Genomic DNA, 19,163 nt, shown 5'->3' on the forward strand with positions numbered 1-19,163 from the left:
CTGGTCCTGTTGTGGAGCCAACCACTCAGTGGTGGACCCCATCAACTGCTGTTGAGGAGAATACTGCTTTGTCGTCATCGTCAGTATCATCATCGTCATCACTATCATCATCGTCTTATGTCGAGCCGATCTACTCTGCTACCTCATCTGCACCGGAACCTATCCAGCCCACTTTTACCAGCCAGAGCCAGACTCAGGCTGTTCCTGTACCGTCGACCCTGGATAACGAAGCTACAGACAACAATGACAACGTTAACAACAACCATGTCGCTGGATCGACTGTTGTTGTCGCTGTCACTGTCACAGCTAGCCCGGCATACAACCAGCAGAACAACGTGGTGGTTGTTACTGAGACGGCCGCGCCTGTGTACCAGCAGATCGTTGACCAGGTATACGAGACCGTGATTGTCACTGCCGAGGCGGCCCATAGCCAGAAGACCGTTGTTGTGACGGAGGTGCAGGCTGTAGTCTAGAAACGATTACGATCAAAACTCTTTATATATACTAGAATTACTTTACTCTTGATGTGAGCTTGGCTACTAGTCAGCATGGTTTGACTCGTCAATAAGAGTACCACGACAAGCTGGTCATTTGAACGTACCGGATGATTGTTAGTGCAATTATGACGATGGTCCTGAACATCCCCTGTCTTTATGGCCTGCTCAGCGTGGGCGTTTCAGCGCTGGTTCACCGCTGCTGGAAGTAATGACCATAGAATGGAGGAACTATTCAGAAACACCGCCTGAATCACAGAGTGACTGGAAAATGAGTCTGAAATTTAGAACTGCTACGAGATCGCGATTCAAGAGCCGAGGCGAATAGACCTGCCTGTATTGTGCCAATGGCTCCTTTACATAGCCTGCTTGTACAGCGGAGAAGGTCATGGCACCTCGCAACTGGGCTCTTCCATCTCTGGTAGGGCCGCAGGTTGGGAACATGTCGGAATGTCTGCAGCGACTTTTCGCAGCAGATCAAGGCACGCCGATGATGTCCGGAATTCGTCGATCAGATAAACTCCAAACCCATGGTGCTTGAACTTGTCGCGCCATCCCTTGCCACGGATCGGCGCATGGTGTCGGGCCATCGGCGCACTCCAATTGCCCATGATCAGCACTGGGTCTGGACCGAACTTGCTCCTGGAGTTTCGCGGCAAGCCTGTGGTCTGCACGGGCCTGGCTCATGAATGAATCAAGGCGCAGCTTGCGGTGAAGCGGGTACACCTTGGGACTGGCCCCGACACCTGGATGGGCCTTCCAGCGCCTCTGGTGCTGCTTGTTTGACTTAGTGGGCTGTTGCTCTGGTAACCTTCGCGCTGTCATCGTGTTGGCATAAAACGGTGCTAGGACACACCGCATAGATGCATGGGCAGTAGTGTAAGCACGGAATTGTCTACTGCCATGCATGTTAAATGCCTTTGACGTTAGATCTGCGACCCGATCCCACACGTTCCAAGCAGATTGTGTAACCCCATGGACTGGGTCGCGTATAAGGACTGGGGGAGTCAGCTTGCACGGTTTAAAGGGCCACCAGTGTTGGTACTGTCTCTCGGATCAGCCCACATGCAGACCGAGTCCACTGCGACCCAGATATAACCGGTTATGAGTGCTCATAAAGCTATCAAAATTCGGAACTATTGCGCGTCTGCTGTGTGAGCTTTGTGGCACTATGATATAGAAAGAGGTCATAGAATGGGCGCGCACCTTACAAATACTCGTACATAGTCTCAGCAGAAAATACAGCTGCAAATGGGGTGCAGCTTCGCAATCGCATAAAGCGCATGCTAAAGCACCACAATGCTACCGCTGCCGCTAGTATATATCCCGCTTTCGCCAGATGTAGCCCAAGACTAAAGATCAAGTCAACATGATAACGGTACAAGTTATCTTGGTTAAAGGTATCTTATATTTAAAAGCCCTTTTGTCGTAAGATATCTAACATGCAGCCTAGTCGGCTTACTCGCTGTACTCCTTGCGCAGGAACTTGGCGATGGTCTGCAGCTGAATGTTGCTGGTGCCCTCGTAAATAGCACCGATCTTGCAGTCGCGGTAGAACTTCTCGACGGGGAACTCGCGGGTGAAGCCCACACCGCCCAGCCACTCGACAGCCTTCGACGAGGCACGCTCAGCGACTTGCGAGGCATACAGCTTGGCCATGGCGGCCTCCTTGACGAAGGGCTTGCCCTCCTCCTTCAAGCGCGCAGCGTTGTAGGTGAGAAGACGGGCAGCCTCAATGTCAACAGCGATCTGGGCGTACTGGTGCTGCATGGCTTGGAAGTCGCCAATGAACGAGTTGAACTGCTTGCGCTGGAACAGGTACGGCATGGCGTGATCGAACGCACCCTGGGCAAGACCAACCATCTGGGCAGCAATACCGATACGGCCCTCGTTGAGAATCTCGATGGCAATCTTGTATCCCTTTCCGACCTCGCCAAGCACGTTTTCCTTGGGCACTACGACATCGTCGAACGCCAGCTGGCAGGTGGAGGACGAGCGGATGCCCAGCTTCTTCTCCTTCTTTGCGATCTTCACGCCCATGTCGCGGTCGACGACAAAGCATGTGATTCCCTTGTAGCCCAACGAGGGATCGACTGTCGCAAACACCAAAAAGACATCGGCCTCGCCCGAGTTTGTGATCCACATCTTGGAGCCATTCAGCACGTAGTGGTCGCCCTTGAGCTCGGCACGTGTCTGCAGCGCAAAGGCATCCGAGCCGGACCCGGCCTCCGAGAGGCAGAAGCAGCCAAGCTTCTCCTCGGCGAGCTGGGGCAAGTACTTGGTCTTCAGGTGGTCGCTGGCGAACGTGCGGAACACCGTGTTGACCAGCGTGTTGTGGACGTCGCACAGCACACTGACCGACGGATCGATCTTGGCCAGTTCCTCGATGACCAGAATGGCGGACAGGAACGAGGCCTCGGCGCCGCCCAGCTCGGCAGGGGTCTCGACACCCATGAGGCCGGTCTCAAACAGGCCCTTGATGACAGCCGGATCCATCTGCTCGCTCTCGTCCATCTCCTGAGACCTTGGGCGCAACGACCTCGCGAGCGAACCGGGCGACCGTGTCCTTCATCATCTGCTCGTCCTCGCTGAGCGTGTGCAGCGATGGCTGGTCGCGGGCAGCCGAAGTGGTGCTGAATGCAGCAGCGCGAAGAGTCTTGGGTGCCGAGGCAGCAAACTGGCGGCGCGCAGCGGTGGAGATGATCGAGCGAAGCATTCTTGATAAATAGTTCTGATGTTTTGTGTGGAAAGAGAGCGAGAGAGCAGGGTGTAGTAGAGAAGAGAGAGGCAGTGGTGACCGTTCCCATGAACGGAGGAGTGATGTCCATGACGCTGCATTTATACGGAAAGTTTCCCACACTTTTTACGCACTGTCCCGTTCTGGGCGCGGGGAATGTTTTGGCAAGGGGTGCTCGCCAGACACTACAGCCTAATCTCTTGGACTTCGGGACCAGGTTCTTCCGGCGGGGGCCGTGTGAACCCACTTGCTACTGCACTGCCTCGGCCTTATCTTGCAGGGACCAGCAATATATGCATTCGTACCTTCGGTCGCAGCTCCCTCCTATCCACGCACACTGCTTCACGTGCAAGGGGCCTCATTGCTTTCCGGAGCGGAGATCGCTGTAGTGGTCACAGGGCGGCACTGTGATTCCCCAGCCGTCACGGCCAATTAAATCAGCGTCCCGATAATCAAGACGTGGCATGTGCTCATGTGCAGAGGTGCGAAGGAAAGAATATATGTAAGAGACGGCTGTGGGTGGGTGTAGATATTCTAAGAAGCTGCCTTATTGCTTGTTCTCCTGCTTGATCTGGGCCAGCATCTTTGAGCGGCGCATAAAGTCCTCGTACTCGCACTTCTCGTAGGCGTGCCTCTCCTCCTCGCACTTCCACGGCAGGTACGCTGTTTTGTGACGGCACTTGTTGAGCGGGATCAGCAAGTGCGCGCAGTAGTCACGGTAGCGCAGCGGCAGGCGTGCCTCGCTCATCTCCTGCGCGGTCGCCTTCATCTCTACAGCGGAGATAGCATATGTGGTTAGCTGTGGTGAGGCGTGGGCTTTAGGCTCTCTCCAGAAATGTGGGTTCTTTGGCTCAGGCTGCCAACAACCGCACTGACAGGCTCACTGCGATTCAATTTCCCAGTTCTGGCCCTTCTTGCCAGGACCAATGCGTGCTAGTTCCTTACCGGGCTCCTTAAACTCGACCATTGTTTTTCTGATTTCACAAGCTGCAATTGAACGTCGCTCCTCGACAAAGCGTGGAAAGGCTATGAATTTGAATTGCAAGAACAAACTGTGCACAAAGAGAGCAGGGGTAAGAAGGAATAAATACAATTTGAGGAAGCAGTGCAATGAATCGCCACAAATGCAGAACGGCTCGACCGGCTTTGGGCATAGACCACCACTGCCTGCACTTGCATTTGCACCTGGAGCGCCGAGATAGTGAGCAGATTGGGTGATCATCTCATCGCGGTGATCCGGCGATAATATCAACGCCGGATATAGCCACGTGATCCCAAACGCCGGCACGATGGCTCGTCATCGACTGTGAGCCTGATCAGCGATGGCACACATGCAGCGAGTGAAGCGAGAGCAGCATACTCCCTAATGCCCATCTCTGCAGTATCGCATACTTCGAGCTCCTCAAGGGCGCTTGAGCAGTGCGTCGGAGCAAACGACCCAGGCGACAACATCAACCGAGAGTCGGCGCAGGGATGGCGATGATTGCAGGATTAGCACCAATGAAGCAAACTTTGCGGCAAATGACAATGTCAGTGACTGCAAACATTTGCTGCCCACATGGCTGACCTTGAGCGGCACGTATGCGGCTGTTCTTGGGATGGCCAGATGCATATTGCGCAGTAGCGAATGAGCGCTCAGTGCGGCGCCGATAATGTGCGCTGCACTACCCATCTGGTCGCTCTCGTCCGGCTCCTCGAAGAGGCTCACACGAGCTGGGCCTGCCTGGTCGACACAGACATCTATGCTGCAGTCAGCCAGGCTCGGGAACAGCTGCACGTCCAGGGACTCGAGCGAATGCACAGTGCCAGACACGTTCAGGCAGGCTATTTGTGCGGCCTGGCACGCTGCGCAGAATATTGGCGATTGGGCATGGATAGTGCTCAACCGTCAGACTCCGCAGGCTGGGAAAGGCCAAGCCTGCAAAGTGCTCGCAGAACCGCGTTCTTGGCTGCTCCAACGCATGCGTGCTATGCGCGCAGTCGCAGTGTGCCAAGCTCATTGTCCGTGCGCTGGAGGTTCTGTTCGCAAACGACAGAGTCAGCGAGATGACGTGGGGAAACTCGGTGGGAATCCGAGACCATGCAGACATGACGTCAATATTGTCCAGTGTCAGGCGCGTTAGACGACTCGCCAGGTCCTGTGGGATATCCGCACCTATCTGCTGCACGTTGACACTCAGCAAGGCGCTGGTTGGGTCCAGTGACCGCAGAGTGCTGACATCAGAGGGCTGGGATACGGTAGCAGCGACTTGCAGGGCCACAAGGCTGGGAGCATATTGCAAGAAAAAGGCTCTGAGATCGCCAAACAGTGGCTGCTCCGGTGGGCAAGCCATGCATTGTGACTGCAGTGAGCCGTGGCCACTGCGCGGCACCAAAGCCATCGCCCATGAGCTTTTGCTGGATCTCGCGGTCGCTTAGCCCATGGCAGTGGATTGTGAGAGTATGTGTGAGGTCTGAAACGCACAGAGACACAGCCCTGGTGATGGCTGACGGCGGGCTGAGGTCGATGTGTGTGTCGGCACCAATGCGGTACCGCTTGTACTTTACTGTGATGCTGCGATACATGAGTGAGATGGCGACAATGCGCCACTGTCTGCTAACTGCCACCAGCGTCTGTCCGCCATCACGCGGCGATGCAGCGGCGATGTATCGAGTGAATATTTCCTGGAGTATAACCTCAGGCAGGAGACTTGCAGGAGACATGGTTAGTGGTGAGGGGGTATGTGGAGAAGGAAGAAATGTGCGATTTTCCGGGAAAATAGGGCGAAGGAGCCCACACCAGTGCCGAACGATTTATACTGGCCAAACCACCCGTTCTCTTCTACCTCCAGGCATCCTCCCTCTGTTTTGGCTATCCATCGCTCGTAATTGCGGACTGACCAAGCAATGATTTGCACCAGGAATCTTCTACCATCCTCAGGTGGCCTAAGCGCGGCCCACAGTGCGATCCTGCGGGTCGCACACATGGCGGGGTGGCAGTAAGACCACTTCATAATCCATAGGGCCAAATGCAACCGTCCCTCGGCGAAGTTTCCATGGAAGGAAACAGGCACGCCGCAATAGTAGGGCACGTTGACTCGGGGAAGAGGCGTTCTACAGCCCACTTGTAGAGCAGACTCGTTTATTTTTTCAAGTGACCACCATGGGTCATGGGTGCTTGTGAAAATTGTACATATGTTACAGCGACCTCACTCGCCGTGCATCTCGCTGACGTTGTGATAGTGCGCAGCCGCAGGCATGACGCGGACCTCGCCGTAGGTCGCGGCTCTTGCGGCGTGGCTTGCCATGGCCTTCTCGTAATGTCGGTCCATGAGGATGTCCTCGTTGAAGGCAAACTCGTGCAGCCCGTCGTCGCCCGTCGAGTGCTCGTGCACACTGATCGTACTACTTGTCGATGCCGCGACACGCGGCGTGTGGTTGCTGGTCGTGTAGGCGGCCATAGCGGCGGCACGGGCAAAGGAGATCTTGGGGGCTTTACTACTTAAAGCAGCGGAGCGAAGGAGGGTCTGGATGAGCATTTTTTCGCTTGGTGGCAGTGGATTTGCGTGTTGTAGAAAGAAGAAAATTATTCAGCGGGCAGGTAAGAGGGGTTTCGGTGCACGCACCCCACTGCTGCTCTTTATATTCGTGCTGGAGTCAAGAGAATTGCATTCACAGTGGGTGCTGGTGGCGTCAGCAACAGCAAAGCGAGACAGCAGCACGCCAGCGATTGGTCTAAAAAGGTCGGTCGCATGCCACTCTGGGAGAAACTGCTGCTACTGCCTAGAAAACAACTTCCAGCAAGCACCATTTCACAGCTGCGACTCTTTTTCCTTTATCCATTCTGGGACACATTGGTCGCCGGACAGCGAGCGGCCAGTCGCACGTGCGCGCTGCTCGCTGGAGCTGTGGCATAATGGCACGGTCTCGGCCCGCCGCTGATTGTGCTGAACTCGCCGGCGGCTTGCGCACCTGTGTCAGATGGAGGCGGCTTTAAAACATGCTGCATGCTGTGTTTATTAGCCCTGGGTAGCACTTGACAACCCCACACCTAATAGTTAGCAGTGATATTGCCTCTTCTGGGAAGCAATTATAAAGGCACGCAGTCTGTAGAAATGCGGTTAGGCTTTTCTGGTGCAAGTGTCGTGTCGTCAAGCCCCAGTTCTCACCACCAAACGAATCGACCAGGGCTAGCATGACATGACCTCAGCCCTCGACTTGGCTTGGCTCCGGCCAGCCAAATGCGTCTCAGCTTTCCTGGTCGAGATATGATGACAACTCTTAAGACTTTTGGTCTAGAACGGCACGCTTGCCTTGCGGGTGCCATGGTGTGCATGGCCTCTGGATCTCTTGCCTATCCTTGCCCATCAAGGAATTTCTCTGTGTTTAGCCTAGCTTGTCAGCAGTCTGCTGGCTATACTCGCTGTTTCATCCCAGGTGGCATCGGGCATATACATCCCACTGCACGCATTTTAAACCTATACTGTGTCGTGTGACATCGGCATTTTGTACCACCTTAGTCCTGCGCCTGATTGCAGCCGCTATTCTTACCAGGAGTACTGGATTCGCCGAGTCGCTGTGTGATACAGCTTTGTTGACACTGCAGTCGGCTTTTTTCCACTTGTGCCAATGCTCGGCATCTTGACAGCCAGCTCCATTCTGTCTCTTGCCCGAGCAGTGCCTGCCGCCTCTCCAGTCGTAGTAAAACGCGTATGCCTGGCAGTCCTCTAGGCTCGATACTACAATCCACCTCCATCTGCTTTGCAGTGCCCCGTTACAGCGCTTAGAATATGCGGAATTGGGTCGCTCCTGCAGGTAAAGCCATTTCTGTCTTCACCTTTACACCAAAGCCCGCGCCGTCACCACTATCAGCTAACAAGCTAGGAAAACCAGCGGAAACACAGAGCGCCTTTGTTTAGTGTCCACAAGCACTGAGCGTGTTCCGAAATGTGCATTTTCTTCTTTCCTTATTGAAAAATATTCTATTTCTACGCACACAGTAGTCATCAAACTACCATGGCCTTCTACTTCAACCACGGGAATATGGCTGACCGAATGGATCACCATGATCCAGCATCCATTCCATCAACACGGCCACCGTCGATCAACACAGCCGAGCATCTACCGCAGCTGCCGCCTCAGGCGAGTGTCAAGCGTGGTCGGCGCGACTTTAAGATCACCAAACTGTTTGATGCAAAGTCCATATCGCCGCACGACCAACCGGCATCATCAGCACCGCACCACGACAACTCCAAACAGCTGCCCACGAACCAGTTTGGCGAAGCCTACAATCCCAAGGACCTGATTTTCAACGATGCTGGCCAAGTGACGTATGTGACGTGGCGAGCCCTGATAATCTACCTTACACTGCCTGAAGACAACATGGACTTTATGCGCGTGTTCTTTATCGGATTTCGGCTGTTTGCAACATCTCGAGAGCTGGCCGAGGCACTGGTTATGCGAGCGAACCTGCCGCCCCCAGTGTCAAAGACTGGATCAGAGCTGCGGGCCTGGCGGGAGCGCAGATTGCGGCCAATCCAGCACAAAGTGATTCAGGCAATCAGACACTGGCTTGACAATGCCTGGTGTGCTGAGCACGACCCGCCGTGCTTGCCGATTCTGTCGCGGTTCCTGGCAAATGAGTGCAAAACCTCGAAGCACGGGTTATCGCAGCGCGAGTGTCTGAAGCTTCTCCGTCGCATCCGCGAGCTGCATCGTAGTGGTTCGCCAGGGATAGAGTCGCTGCTTGCGCCAGCGCCGATTAACGATTTGACCATCTCGCAGACTCCCTCGCATCAGCTACCGGCACTTGCGACTGAGAGCAAGAGCCATGATGACCCAAAGTACGAACTGCTATCAGCTGCTGAGACGAATCGCCACAACCACAGAAGACTGCTGGCAAATTTGTTTGCACACCACCACCACCACGGCCGACGCCATAAAGGCCATGGCGAGAAAGCAGTAGGCACCAGCGAGATAGAAGCTTATCAGACATCGTCGCTGCAATCAATTGGCACCAGGCTGAGTGAAGGGATACTAGCCGACAAGCGGCCAGATCATATACGCGATCCGACGCCGGTTCCCGGACATCTCTGAGCTTCTAATGGCTACAGTTGGCGTGGATCTGTCTGTGGAAGCATATCGCTCAACACATATTCTGCAGGTATCGCCGATGGATGTAGCATGCCAGCTGACAATAATCGAGAGCTCGTGCTTCTGCCAGATCCAGCCAATGGAGCTGGTTAACAAAGAGTTTAGCCATGGTGAAACGTCGCTAGCCGTCAATGTGCGGCAGATGACAAAGTGGTCGACGCAGATTTCGCGCTGGGTCTCGGCTGTGATCCTGTCCGAGGTTACCGCAGACCGGCGGTGCCGGGCACTCAAATACTTTATCCAGCTTGGAACACAGTGCCTGGCGCTGAAGAACTACGACGCGGTCATGGCAATCAAGGCTGCCATATTCTGTGCTGCAGTGATGCGACTGAAGAGTACGTGGGCGCTCCTGCCCAAAAAGTACGACGTGCTGAGCAAGCGGCTGCACGAGGCAACCGACCCTGACCGAAACTACGCCAACTACAGGGCTCTTTTGCGCCGCTCACAACCACCGCTGCTGCCGTTCATGGGCTTGTACTTGACCGATCTGACATTTCTCGAAGACGGCAACCCGACGTACCGCCGCCGCTCATCGACAGATTCGACGCTGACCATAAAAGACATCAATCGCCAGTCGCAGCCGTGCACGAACTCGGAGCAGGTTGACATCAGCGACCCACATATCCTGATCAACTTTGACAAGGCGTATCGCGTGTCTATTATTGTCAAGGAGATTGCCAAGTTCCAGGTCGAGTACAGCGGCAACTTCACGCTGGCCAATCCCGGGTCTGCAGCAGTACCTGATCGAACAGTGGGACAAGTGCGAGCGCGAAGGATACGACGACGACAAAATCTACGAGATGAGCCTTGAGCGCGAGCCGCGTGTGGCTGCTGCTTACCCAGATCCAACCAGTCACGGCTATCTACCAGTTCAGGGGCCATGCGGCTGACCCGCTTGTTGCCTGGATCTCAGAGGCTCAAGGCCAAAGAGACAGCAGTTGTCTAGTAGCCTCTCATGTACTGTAAATATTTTCTTCGTCTTAACGAGCGGAATGCTATTGATCCATGAGTTTTCGGACAGTAAGGCGCTGTGGAGCTACTCCTGCTGCTGCTCCAACAGCCCGTCGTCTAGTTCCTTGATCATCTCTGAAGCGTGCTGCCTGGACTCCAGATCCTGAGCCGCCAATGATCTCAAGCAGCTTGTCTGCGGCCTCGTTGGACCCGACCAGCGATCAATCAGGCGCTGTGCCTCGACAAGCTGCGAACTCATTTGCACAGGCATGGTTGTTTTCCGCCACTTGACGAATGCAGCTGGCTGACCAACTGTTGACACCCGGACATCTGCGCCTCTGTCATCATATGCCGGTCCCGTTCGGCCAGCGACAGATACATGAGTGCGATGGTTGGGTTTTGCGCCAGTGTCCAAGCACGGGCCGCTAGCAAGAACCATGACACACGCATCTCAGTCAATGCTGTTTCTCAGCTATGAGTGCCCATGATAGAGTTAGCTCCTGGAATACTCCCTCGATGTCGCCCATGTCAACGAGCAGTTCAACTAGGTTCAGATGGGCAGCAACACGCATCTCCTCGTAGCTGCATGTTTGTCGCCGATGCAATCAACCCCTTCCAACGAAGCACGAACAGTGGCTGGCTCTGACTGGCCATGCTTGTATTTCACATACTGAAGACGTGCCTGCCAGATAGTCACATAAACACGGCATGTGTGGTCCTGGAGATCGCGTGCAGTATGCAGTGCCTCGTCGAGCGCCTGCTGTGCTTCAGCCACTAGCCCTAAGCGTGTGCGCAGCACAGCCAAGTACAGGAGCGCATACTGAAAACCCGTATTTGTTCTGCGCCATAGCGCTGGAGTCGAAGAATCGCCGCAAGCTGGCCTCCGATTGTTCGTATTCGCCTGTGCGTGCCAGCCTAAGATAGTCGAGGTAGTGTGCGTGCGCATAGCCAGGCAGTGCATCTATTAAGTCATGGATCTTCGATGCCATATCCGTCGGCACTGCTGCACCTGTTTCGTTTTCAAGCAAGCGGATCTGGTGGTCGACCAGATCCTGCAGCTCATGCTGTGACAGGTTTGCTAGTTTTCAATTTGGGAGCTGTTGTTGCCGCAATGCAGGCATTATGAAACTTGCCAGTCTGGTGAAACTCCAGCTGCTCAAATGCCAGCACACACCGCCGCACAAAGATGCCAAAGATGCTCTCCGAGTCCAGTAGAATGGCCTCGTCGATCTTTCGCCTCTTGCGTCTCAGCATAAACAACTAATACGCGCAGACTATCGAAAAACTGAGTGAACTGCTCTAGCTCTGTCAGTTCGCTGACTCGGTAGTGCAGGATCGACTGCAGCGACTGCGGTTGTTGCTGCGACTCCGATGGAACAGATATTGTCCGCCATATCTCTGCCGAGTTGCTCAAGGTCGACCTGCCGCTCTGGCTCGCATAGATACGTGACAAGTATATCTGCAATATCGCTCAGCGTTGTCGGTCCCCAGTCGTAGTGCAGCGAATACTGCTCGATCGCCACTAGCAGCAGCAGCTTAGCCGGACTAAGGTACACGCTGTCTGACATAACTATATTGGTGCTGTGCAATGACAAGGGTTAAGCTGAGTGTATGCCATGGCCAACCATCAAACACAGTCCCAAGCCCCAAGGCTGCGTGAGGAGATGGGGATAGAATATGGGCTACAGACACACGAGTGCTTTGATGGCGCTGTGTAAATTGCCCATACCCACAGCAGATTCTAGCAACACTAGCTGACAATCAGACCTGGCAACTGCCGTCATCTCCACACGCTGTCTGTAGGCTGACAGTTGACGGTTACATAGTGTCCGTTCATTTCAGGCTACGGTACATACGTATCCGGCCTTGATTTCCCGATCAAGTACCAGATTTAGATTCTCGTCCCACGCTTGAACTGCAGACTCGAAGAAGCCGGCGGAAGTTAGGGGCCACGCCTTCCACCACTCTTCAGTTCCTCTCTTTGCGCTAATCGTTCCTTCAAATGACCACGTTCCAGCAGCTCCCCGCGCGGGTGGTAGACTTGATTATTCGCTTTCACTACGAGTATGAAAACACAAAGAGGAATCGCAAGGTGGTGGAGCGGGTGGACGACTTTGGCAGGCTAGCGTCCGTCTGCAAGTCAATGCGCAAAGCGGCATTGCCATACTACCATAGAACACTTGTTTTCCAGTATACCCGCGAGACACCATACAAAGACGAAGAAGCAGAGGAAGGGGTACCGCCGCCACCACCCCCAGAAGATGAAAGAGAGAGCACCGAACCCCCTTGGAAGACAAACATCAAGCAGATCGCTGTCGAGTGTCGTATGGATGCGATTACAGAACTAATTATCGTCTCCCACTACGACTACATGATGCCGCTGGAGATCATTGACGCGCTGAAGCAGATGAACTTCCACATGTTCAAGTGGAACAATATCGACACACTGAGGGTGTACCAGGGCCAGGACATGCAGGAGGAGTACGAGCCGTCCGAATGGGTCACCGAAGACTCGCTTTCTAAGCTAGGCGAGTACTTGGCAACCAACCTCCCAGCAGTGAAGGTGCTGGACTCGATAGATACACAAGGCGGACGTCTAGACCTGCTGCACACGATGAGCGCGTTTCTGAAGCTGACAATCAACCAGCTTACCCGCTTCCGCACATGTAATGGAAACAACCCTGTGTTTGGAGTACGCGACCTGCCGCCACAGATAACACACCTGGATATCACACGTAGATTCACAGTTGAGGCGCTGATGCTGCCGCGGATGTTTGCTCCATCCTTGAAAGTCCTGCATCTGCAGATGCTTCCGCTTACCTACATCTGGGACCACTTTTACACAAATGATCGCAACAGCCAGGAGCTGGAGTTTACATCGCTTGAGTCGTTTGTCGTGTCGTTCTACCGTCCGCGTGAAGCGATCATCGAAACTGAGGAGATGGGATTCGAGCTCGATGCTGCCAGACGGAACCGCCAGCGCGCGATGGAGGTTGACCCGGCCTACACGGAGCTTAAACCCAGCCGGAAACGGCCAACCTTCCCGGTGCTGCGCAGACTCTGGGTGCTGGTATACACAGATCACAAAGTCGGCGAATTTCTGGACGACTTCCCGAGCGCTCAGATCCAGGACCTGCGCCTCAATGGCTCTCTGAACACATTCAAGTCGCTCAACCTGCACCGCTACACCAGCTTGCAGCGTCTAGAGATGATATACGACGCTGGAGATCGACTTCGTGAATTCCCGCATGTCAAACGGCTGTGGTCCAGGGTCTTCTCTATCGGCCCGCAGCTGCAATACCTGAAACTGTACCAGATGTCGGCCAAGGTCGTTGCCTTCCCAGGCACCTCTACGTGCACAGGCTTGAGGAAGCTGCAGATCGGGTCGGCCATGAACATCAGTGTCACCCAGTCGCTACTCAACTGCCTGCCGAGGCTTGAGTTTCTAGACCTGCACAGCCTAATCATCGATGACGACTGGAAGATGACTGAAAAGGAGCTGCTGATGCGGGCCGTTGAGGTTGCCAAACAGCCTGCATCCCGGCTCGGCTGCACCAGCTTGTTACGCATATCAATTCAGTTCCAGGACTGCCGGCCCATGCTCTACGAATCGGCGTTGGCTATAACCCTCTTGGTGCTCAAGATCTCGTCGCTGGAAGTATTGGACCCCAAAGTATTCAGTCTCGTCGAGTACCTGGAGAATATCCGCAAAAAGGTCATGATGCTGGCCATACACGACCACCTAGATACCTACCGACACCTGGTGTTTTACCATCCCCGAACTGTTTGAATATATCACTTTTTGTTGTCCCCTTGAACCCCAAAGCCTTTGCTAATCGAAGCAAGCCAGCCCAGGAACAAAGAGGCTTAATGTCTGCCGAAGTGGGGGATGTATGCTATTTTCAACCATTGCGGTCTTGCGTTGCCGCCTTCCTCTCCCGCCCTCTTGCAAATAACCACCTGCCTGCTGGTCGAGTAGCAGAAGAGGCTGGCACGGACTAATGGCGCCGAAAATGTTAACGTCTTGATAGCCTGTAGCGGATTGCCTCCATACGTATGAAGCAGCAGCAGGAGTTGCTTGATATGACCGGTCCTCTGCTGCGAATTCCTCCAGTCCACTGGATACGTCACTGCCAGCATTTTCTTGTATCCTCTCTCAACATGTGTACTAGAAATACTCTGCTCGCGATGCGAGCTCGGCTGCTAGTCAGCATAGGTTAACACGTTCGATAAGAGCATCACGGCGAACCGGTGCATTTGAAGACTGTCAACCCATGGCTGACTAGCAGCCGAGCTCGCATCGCGAGCAGAGTATCTCTAGTATAGGTAAAAGATTGTGAGCCATGGGTCGCAGTTTTCGTATTCTTAACGTGCCACTTTGACAACATGCAATATTCTAACAGGTAGTATATTGTAATCCAGGAATTGTAACCCTCAAACACTGCTGCCAGTAATTGGGAGTAGGTTTAGGGTAGCTAAAGTATAAGAGGGGTTTAAGCACTCGGCCAGTTGCAGACGATGTTCGCACCAGACTGGAAGCAGGCGGTTCCGGAGCCGCATGCCTGCTGGAGCCAGGCGCCGTTGTTGCAAATGAAGTATGCCGGGTTCTTGCCGGTGGTGGTTGCGCACTGGTACGCGCCCGGCGATGAGCAGGGGCCACCAGCAACCGGTCCACTTCCACCAGTGGTCGACGTAGTGGCAGGAGCAGAGGTAGTAGCAGAAGCTGAGGTAGTGACTTGAGCTGAGGTGGTGATAGGCACAGAGCTAGTTCCAGGGCCGAGGAAGTACTGGCGCTGGCTGTTGAGGTGGTCTGGGGACCAGGGGTGGTAGTGGTAGTTGAGCCACCACCGTTTCCGGGCCAGGCCTGAATGACATTCATCAGCTCGTTGTTGTAGTCCATGTTGACGGACCAGACCATAGCGCCACCAAGACCCTTGGCGGCAGCATAGTCGACCTTGACCTTCAGACTCTGGGGATCATCGTACGAGATAAAGATCTTGGTGTTCGGGTTGAACAGCCACGGTGTCTGCGAGATAGGATCGAACTTGCGAACCCACGGGGCCGCAGCAGTAGTCGGCGAGGTAAGAATGCCCTGGTCACGCAGGTGCTTCCACTGCCAGTTGCCAGAGTATCCACCGCTTCCAGCGCACGAATCCCACCACGCTCCATCCTCAGAGTCACCAATAGGGACAACCGATGACTGGTTCTGGTACTGGTTGTTCGGATCCTTGGTCATGTCAACAGTAGCTGTGGTCGAGCGACCATAGAACCCGAGGCCCGCAGTGAGCTGAGCAGCCGGCCAGCCAGCCATTGGTCCAGGCATCGATCGCCGAGACAAACGAGACCTGCATGCCCTTGCCCTTCTCGTAGTTGAACGGAGCATTAGGGCCAGTCTGCGGGTTCCATCCACCGTTAACGTCATACTGCATCAGGTTAGCATAGTCGACAACCTTGGCGAAACGCAGACACGTCAGTGGCCGGGGAGCCGTTCACGTCGAAGGGCTCGACGCGCACAGCCAGGTTGATAAGCTTCTTACGAGTGCCAAAAGTCGAATCGAACTGGGCACGCAGATCCTGCAGGAACTTGAGGAAGTTGGGGGTGTCGTTGGCGGCATCAACAACGTTACAGTTGTTGCCCAGACGTCCTGGGTACTCCCAGTCAATGTCGATACCATCGAGGTTGAAGTCCCGGACATGGTTCACCATGCTGGTAAGCAGAGTGCTGCGGGTGGTCGGGTTCTTGAGGATAGGTCGAGAAAAGGTTGGAACCAGTCCAACCACCGACAGACATCAGAACCTTGACGCCCTTGCCGTGCATCTCAGTGACCACCTGGGGCTCAAACCAATCGCCCTCGTACGTGAAAGTGCCGGAGGACGTGGGGATACCAAAAGGACAAGGTTGATGTGGGTGTACTTGGTAAAGTCAACAGCCGGCATGTATTGTTTCTTCCACGAGGGGTAGTAGCCGATGACGACGTTTGGCTTGGCAATGACCTCGCCGGCGAAGCCAAGAGCCATCGTAGCAAGAGTGAAGACGGTGTTGTAGCGCATGGTTGCTGGTGGTAAATTAGGTGGAGTAAAAAATTATTCGTGTATTTCCGCCAGGGAAGATGTGGTAAATATAAGAGGTGGTTGCTGGTGTGAGCTGGTGGATGGCAGGATTCAGCGCGAAAACCGATCCCTTTTATATGAAAGCCAGTGCGCAGACACTTGCTGGTGTCCATGGAACAAGCACCGCAATTAGGACCGCCTTAGCGAACCGCTATCCAATGCTCGGCAAATTTCAGCGGACATTTTGAAGGAGCAGTGCATACCTATGCCTCGAATAGTCAATCTCTTCTTCATAAGAACAAATAGATGAAGTTGGCCCTATCATGGCAAGGAGGTGAGAGCCAGCAAAATCAAAGGATCCGGCTCTAGAACACAAGACAATGTTCACGAGGTTGCGCGCTGCCGGAATAAACCACAAGCGGGTGGTTTGCAATGGGCGGGAATGGCTCAGGTTATGCTTCATAATTATTCCACAAACCTGTTTGGATTCCAGGCATTTGGAAAATCTTGCTGACCTTGGGAAGACGCTATCAAAAAATACGTGCATCATGTGGACAGCTGCTGGTTCTTGTGAACCGCACGCCGATCACATAATGTCACTGGCAAGGAGTGTGGCTTTGGGGCACTCCTCACCAAGATGTGGGTTTCAGTGAGCAGATATAAGCATACACAAGGTCGACAAACGAACATTCCATATTTATTTCCTTTGAGGCTTCCGCAGGGTTCTGACGATGAGTAACGCGAAAGAAGCAAGATGGCGCATAGTGGAAACGCTTAGGCCGAGGGCCAGTTGCAGATAATCGTCGAACCAGACTGGAAGCAGGCAGTTCCAGAGCCGCATGCCTGCTGGAGCCAGGTGTTGTTGTTGCAGACAAAGTACGCCGGGTTCTTGCCGGTAGTATCAGCACACTGGTAGGCACCCTGCGATGAGCAGGGGCCGCCAGCAACCGGTCCACCTCCACCAACGGTCGACGTAGTGGCAGGTGCCGATGTTGTAGCCGGAACCGAGGTGGTGGCAGGCACGGAGGTAGTTCCAGGAGCCGAAGAAGTGGCGGCGCTGGTCGTTGAGGTGACCGGAGGGGCAGCAGTGGTAGTTGTAGTCGAACCGCCGCCATTTCCGGACCAGGCCTGGACAGCATTCATCAGCTCATTGTTGTAGTCCATGTTGACGGACCAGATCATGGCTCCTGCAAGACCCTTGGAAGAAGGCATAATCAACCTTGACCTTGATGCTCTGGGGATCATCGTACGAGATAAAGATCTTGGTGTTCGGGTTGAACACCCATGGCGTCTGCGAGACAGGATCCCACTGACGAATCCATGGTGAGTTTGCAGTGGTCGGCGATGAAAGTACGTTCTGATCACGCAGGTGCTTCCACTGCCAGGTTCCTGAGTTGGCAGTCGCCCCTGCGCAGGTATCGTACCAGGGAGCATCCTCCGAATCGCCGAGGGGGACAACTGACGCCTGTGCCTGATACTGATTCTGCGGATCCTTGGTCATGTCAACAGTAGCTGTGGTCGAGCGACCATAGAAGCCAATTCCAGCTGTGAGCTGGTTCGCCGGCCAGCCAGCCTTGGTCCAGGCATCGATCGCCGAGACAAACGAGACCTGCATCCCCTTACCATTCTCATAGTTGAATGGAGCATTAGGGCCCGTGACATTGTTCCAGCCACCGTTAATATCATACTGCATCAAGTTGCCGTAGTCGACAACCTTGGCGAATGCAGAGACATCTGCTGTCGGCGCGCCGTTAATGTCAAAGGGCTGGACGCGAATAGCAAGCGTAATCAGCTTCTGGCGAGTGCCAAAAGTCGAATCGAACTGGGCACGCAGATCCTGCAGGAACTTGAGGTAGTTGGGGGTGTCGTTGGCAGCATCGACAACATTGCAGTTGTCACCAAGGCGCCCCGGGTACTCCCAGTCAATATCGATACCGTCCAGGTTCATGCTCTTGACATAGTTCACCATGCTGGTAATAAGAGTGCTGCGGGCTGAAGAGTCCTTGAGGATAGTAGAGAAGTAGTTGGAACCAGTCCAACCACCAACAGACATCAGGACTTTTACACCCTTGGCATGCATGCTGCTGACCAATGCAGGCTCAAACCAGTCACCATCGAAAGAGAAGGTTCCAGAGGAAGACGGGATACCGAAGGACAGGTTGATGTGGGTGTACTTGGTAAAGTCAACAGTAGACATGTACTGGTTCTTCCACGAGGGATAGTAACCAATGACGACGCTAGGCTTAGCAATGACTTCGCCGGCGAAGCCAAGAGCCATCGTAGCAAGAGTGAAGACGGTGTTGAAACGCATTAGAATAGCACGGTAATTAAATCTGACGATAAAGACAGTATAAATAGGTACGCCTGACTAGCAAGAGCAAAAGACTTTGGTGAGGAGGAGAAACAAAAGAATGGTTGAGGCTGTGGATATCTAAAGCTTGGTTGCTGTGGGGAAACAGCAGCTTTTATACAAAACCTAGCCATAGCTTCTATGCCTCCAAATGAGAGCAATATAGTGGAGACGTGGATTCGAGATTGCATTTCCCCCAGGTGCTCGCCGTGCATTGTTGCTGATGATTCCACTGTGTATTGCAGCAAGGGAGGCTAGCGCAAAGACAACAACCAGGCACGCATCAATGAGGCAGGCCAAGCGATATGGCACGCTGCCTGTGTGTAGACGGAGCAGGCGCAAATATGATTTGCAGGCCTTGCAGCATTCTATGCATTCTATCGAGTACTAGTAATCGTGCCTTCCATCTGAATAAGCAGCAAAGCCATCACATGCCTGTTTACAACCT

The 19,163-nt window shown here is 54.0% G+C and overlaps 7 protein-coding genes across 7 annotated transcripts; 2 read left to right on the plus strand and 5 right to left on the minus strand.

Moving 5' to 3' along the window:
- Positions 1 to 1,886: 1,886 nt before the first annotated feature.
- DL89DRAFT_278028 (acyl-CoA dehydrogenase NM domain-like protein) lies at positions 1,887 to 3,210 on the minus strand (the record flags this gene model as incomplete). Its single annotated transcript, XM_040889489.1, has 2 exons — positions 1,887 to 3,011; positions 3,034 to 3,210. The coding sequence occupies 2 exons, from the start codon at positions 3,208 to 3,210 to the stop codon at positions 1,953 to 1,955; spliced, it is 1,236 nt and encodes a 411-aa protein (XP_040744283.1). The 3' UTR covers positions 1,887 to 1,952.
- Positions 3,211 to 3,760: 550 nt separating this feature from the next.
- On the minus strand, positions 3,761 to 4,368 carry DL89DRAFT_266868 (uncharacterized protein). Its single transcript, XM_040887274.1, has 2 exons — positions 4,177 to 4,368; positions 3,761 to 4,002 (listed from the first exon to the last, which is right to left on the minus strand). Exons 1-2 carry the CDS (start codon positions 4,196 to 4,198, stop codon positions 3,779 to 3,781), a joined length of 246 nt encoding a protein of 81 aa, XP_040744284.1. The 5' UTR covers positions 4,199 to 4,368; the 3' UTR covers positions 3,761 to 3,778.
- Positions 4,369 to 8,168: 3,800 nt separating this feature from the next.
- Positions 8,169 to 10,318, plus strand: DL89DRAFT_266871 (ras GEF). The gene is given in 3 exon segments (XM_040887275.1): positions 8,169 to 9,288; positions 9,308 to 10,123; positions 10,217 to 10,318. The coding sequence occupies 3 exon segments, from the start codon at positions 8,227 to 8,229 to the stop codon at positions 10,307 to 10,309; spliced, it is 1,971 nt and encodes a 656-aa protein (XP_040744285.1). The 5' UTR covers positions 8,169 to 8,226; the 3' UTR covers positions 10,310 to 10,318.
- An 81-nt stretch (positions 10,319 to 10,399) lies between these two features.
- DL89DRAFT_292332 (uncharacterized protein) lies at positions 10,400 to 11,882 on the minus strand (the record flags this gene model as incomplete). The annotated part of the gene is made up of 9 exons (XM_040890293.1): positions 10,400 to 10,438; positions 10,470 to 10,514; positions 10,624 to 10,764; positions 10,824 to 10,896; positions 10,962 to 11,074; positions 11,124 to 11,348; positions 11,386 to 11,544; positions 11,582 to 11,723; positions 11,761 to 11,882. 9 exons carry the CDS (start codon positions 11,880 to 11,882, stop codon positions 10,400 to 10,402), a joined length of 1,059 nt encoding a protein of 352 aa, XP_040744286.1.
- Positions 11,883 to 12,291: 409 nt separating this feature from the next.
- Positions 12,292 to 14,126, plus strand: DL89DRAFT_266872 (uncharacterized protein). Its single transcript, XM_040887276.1, has one exon. The coding sequence runs from the start codon at positions 12,317 to 12,319 to the stop codon at positions 14,102 to 14,104; it is 1,788 nt and encodes a 595-aa protein (XP_040744287.1). The 5' UTR covers positions 12,292 to 12,316; the 3' UTR covers positions 14,105 to 14,126.
- Positions 14,127 to 14,727: 601 nt separating this feature from the next.
- On the minus strand, positions 14,728 to 16,365 carry DL89DRAFT_322134 (glycoside hydrolase; the record flags this gene model as incomplete). Its single annotated transcript, XM_040891325.1, has 6 exons — positions 14,728 to 15,124; positions 15,160 to 15,601; positions 15,651 to 15,764; positions 15,808 to 16,053; positions 16,100 to 16,165; positions 16,210 to 16,365. The coding sequence occupies 6 exons, from the start codon at positions 16,363 to 16,365 to the stop codon at positions 14,808 to 14,810; spliced, it is 1,341 nt and encodes a 446-aa protein (XP_040744288.1). The 3' UTR covers positions 14,728 to 14,807.
- Positions 16,366 to 17,122: 757 nt separating this feature from the next.
- Positions 17,123 to 18,775, minus strand: DL89DRAFT_266873 (uncharacterized protein). The gene is made up of 2 exons (XM_040887277.1): positions 17,585 to 18,775; positions 17,123 to 17,562 (listed from the first exon to the last, which is right to left on the minus strand). The coding sequence occupies exons 1-2, from the start codon at positions 18,641 to 18,643 to the stop codon at positions 17,140 to 17,142; spliced, it is 1,482 nt and encodes a 493-aa protein (XP_040744289.1). The 5' UTR covers positions 18,644 to 18,775; the 3' UTR covers positions 17,123 to 17,139.
- Between the last annotated feature and the right edge of the window lie 388 nt (positions 18,776 to 19,163).

This window comes from Linderina pennispora (genome assembly GCF_002104995.1).
Source record: "Linderina pennispora strain ATCC 12442 chromosome Unknown DL89scaffold_5, whole genome shotgun sequence".
NCBI classification, from domain to species: Eukaryota; Fungi; Kickxellomycota; class Kickxellomycetes; order Kickxellales; family Kickxellaceae; genus Linderina; species Linderina pennispora.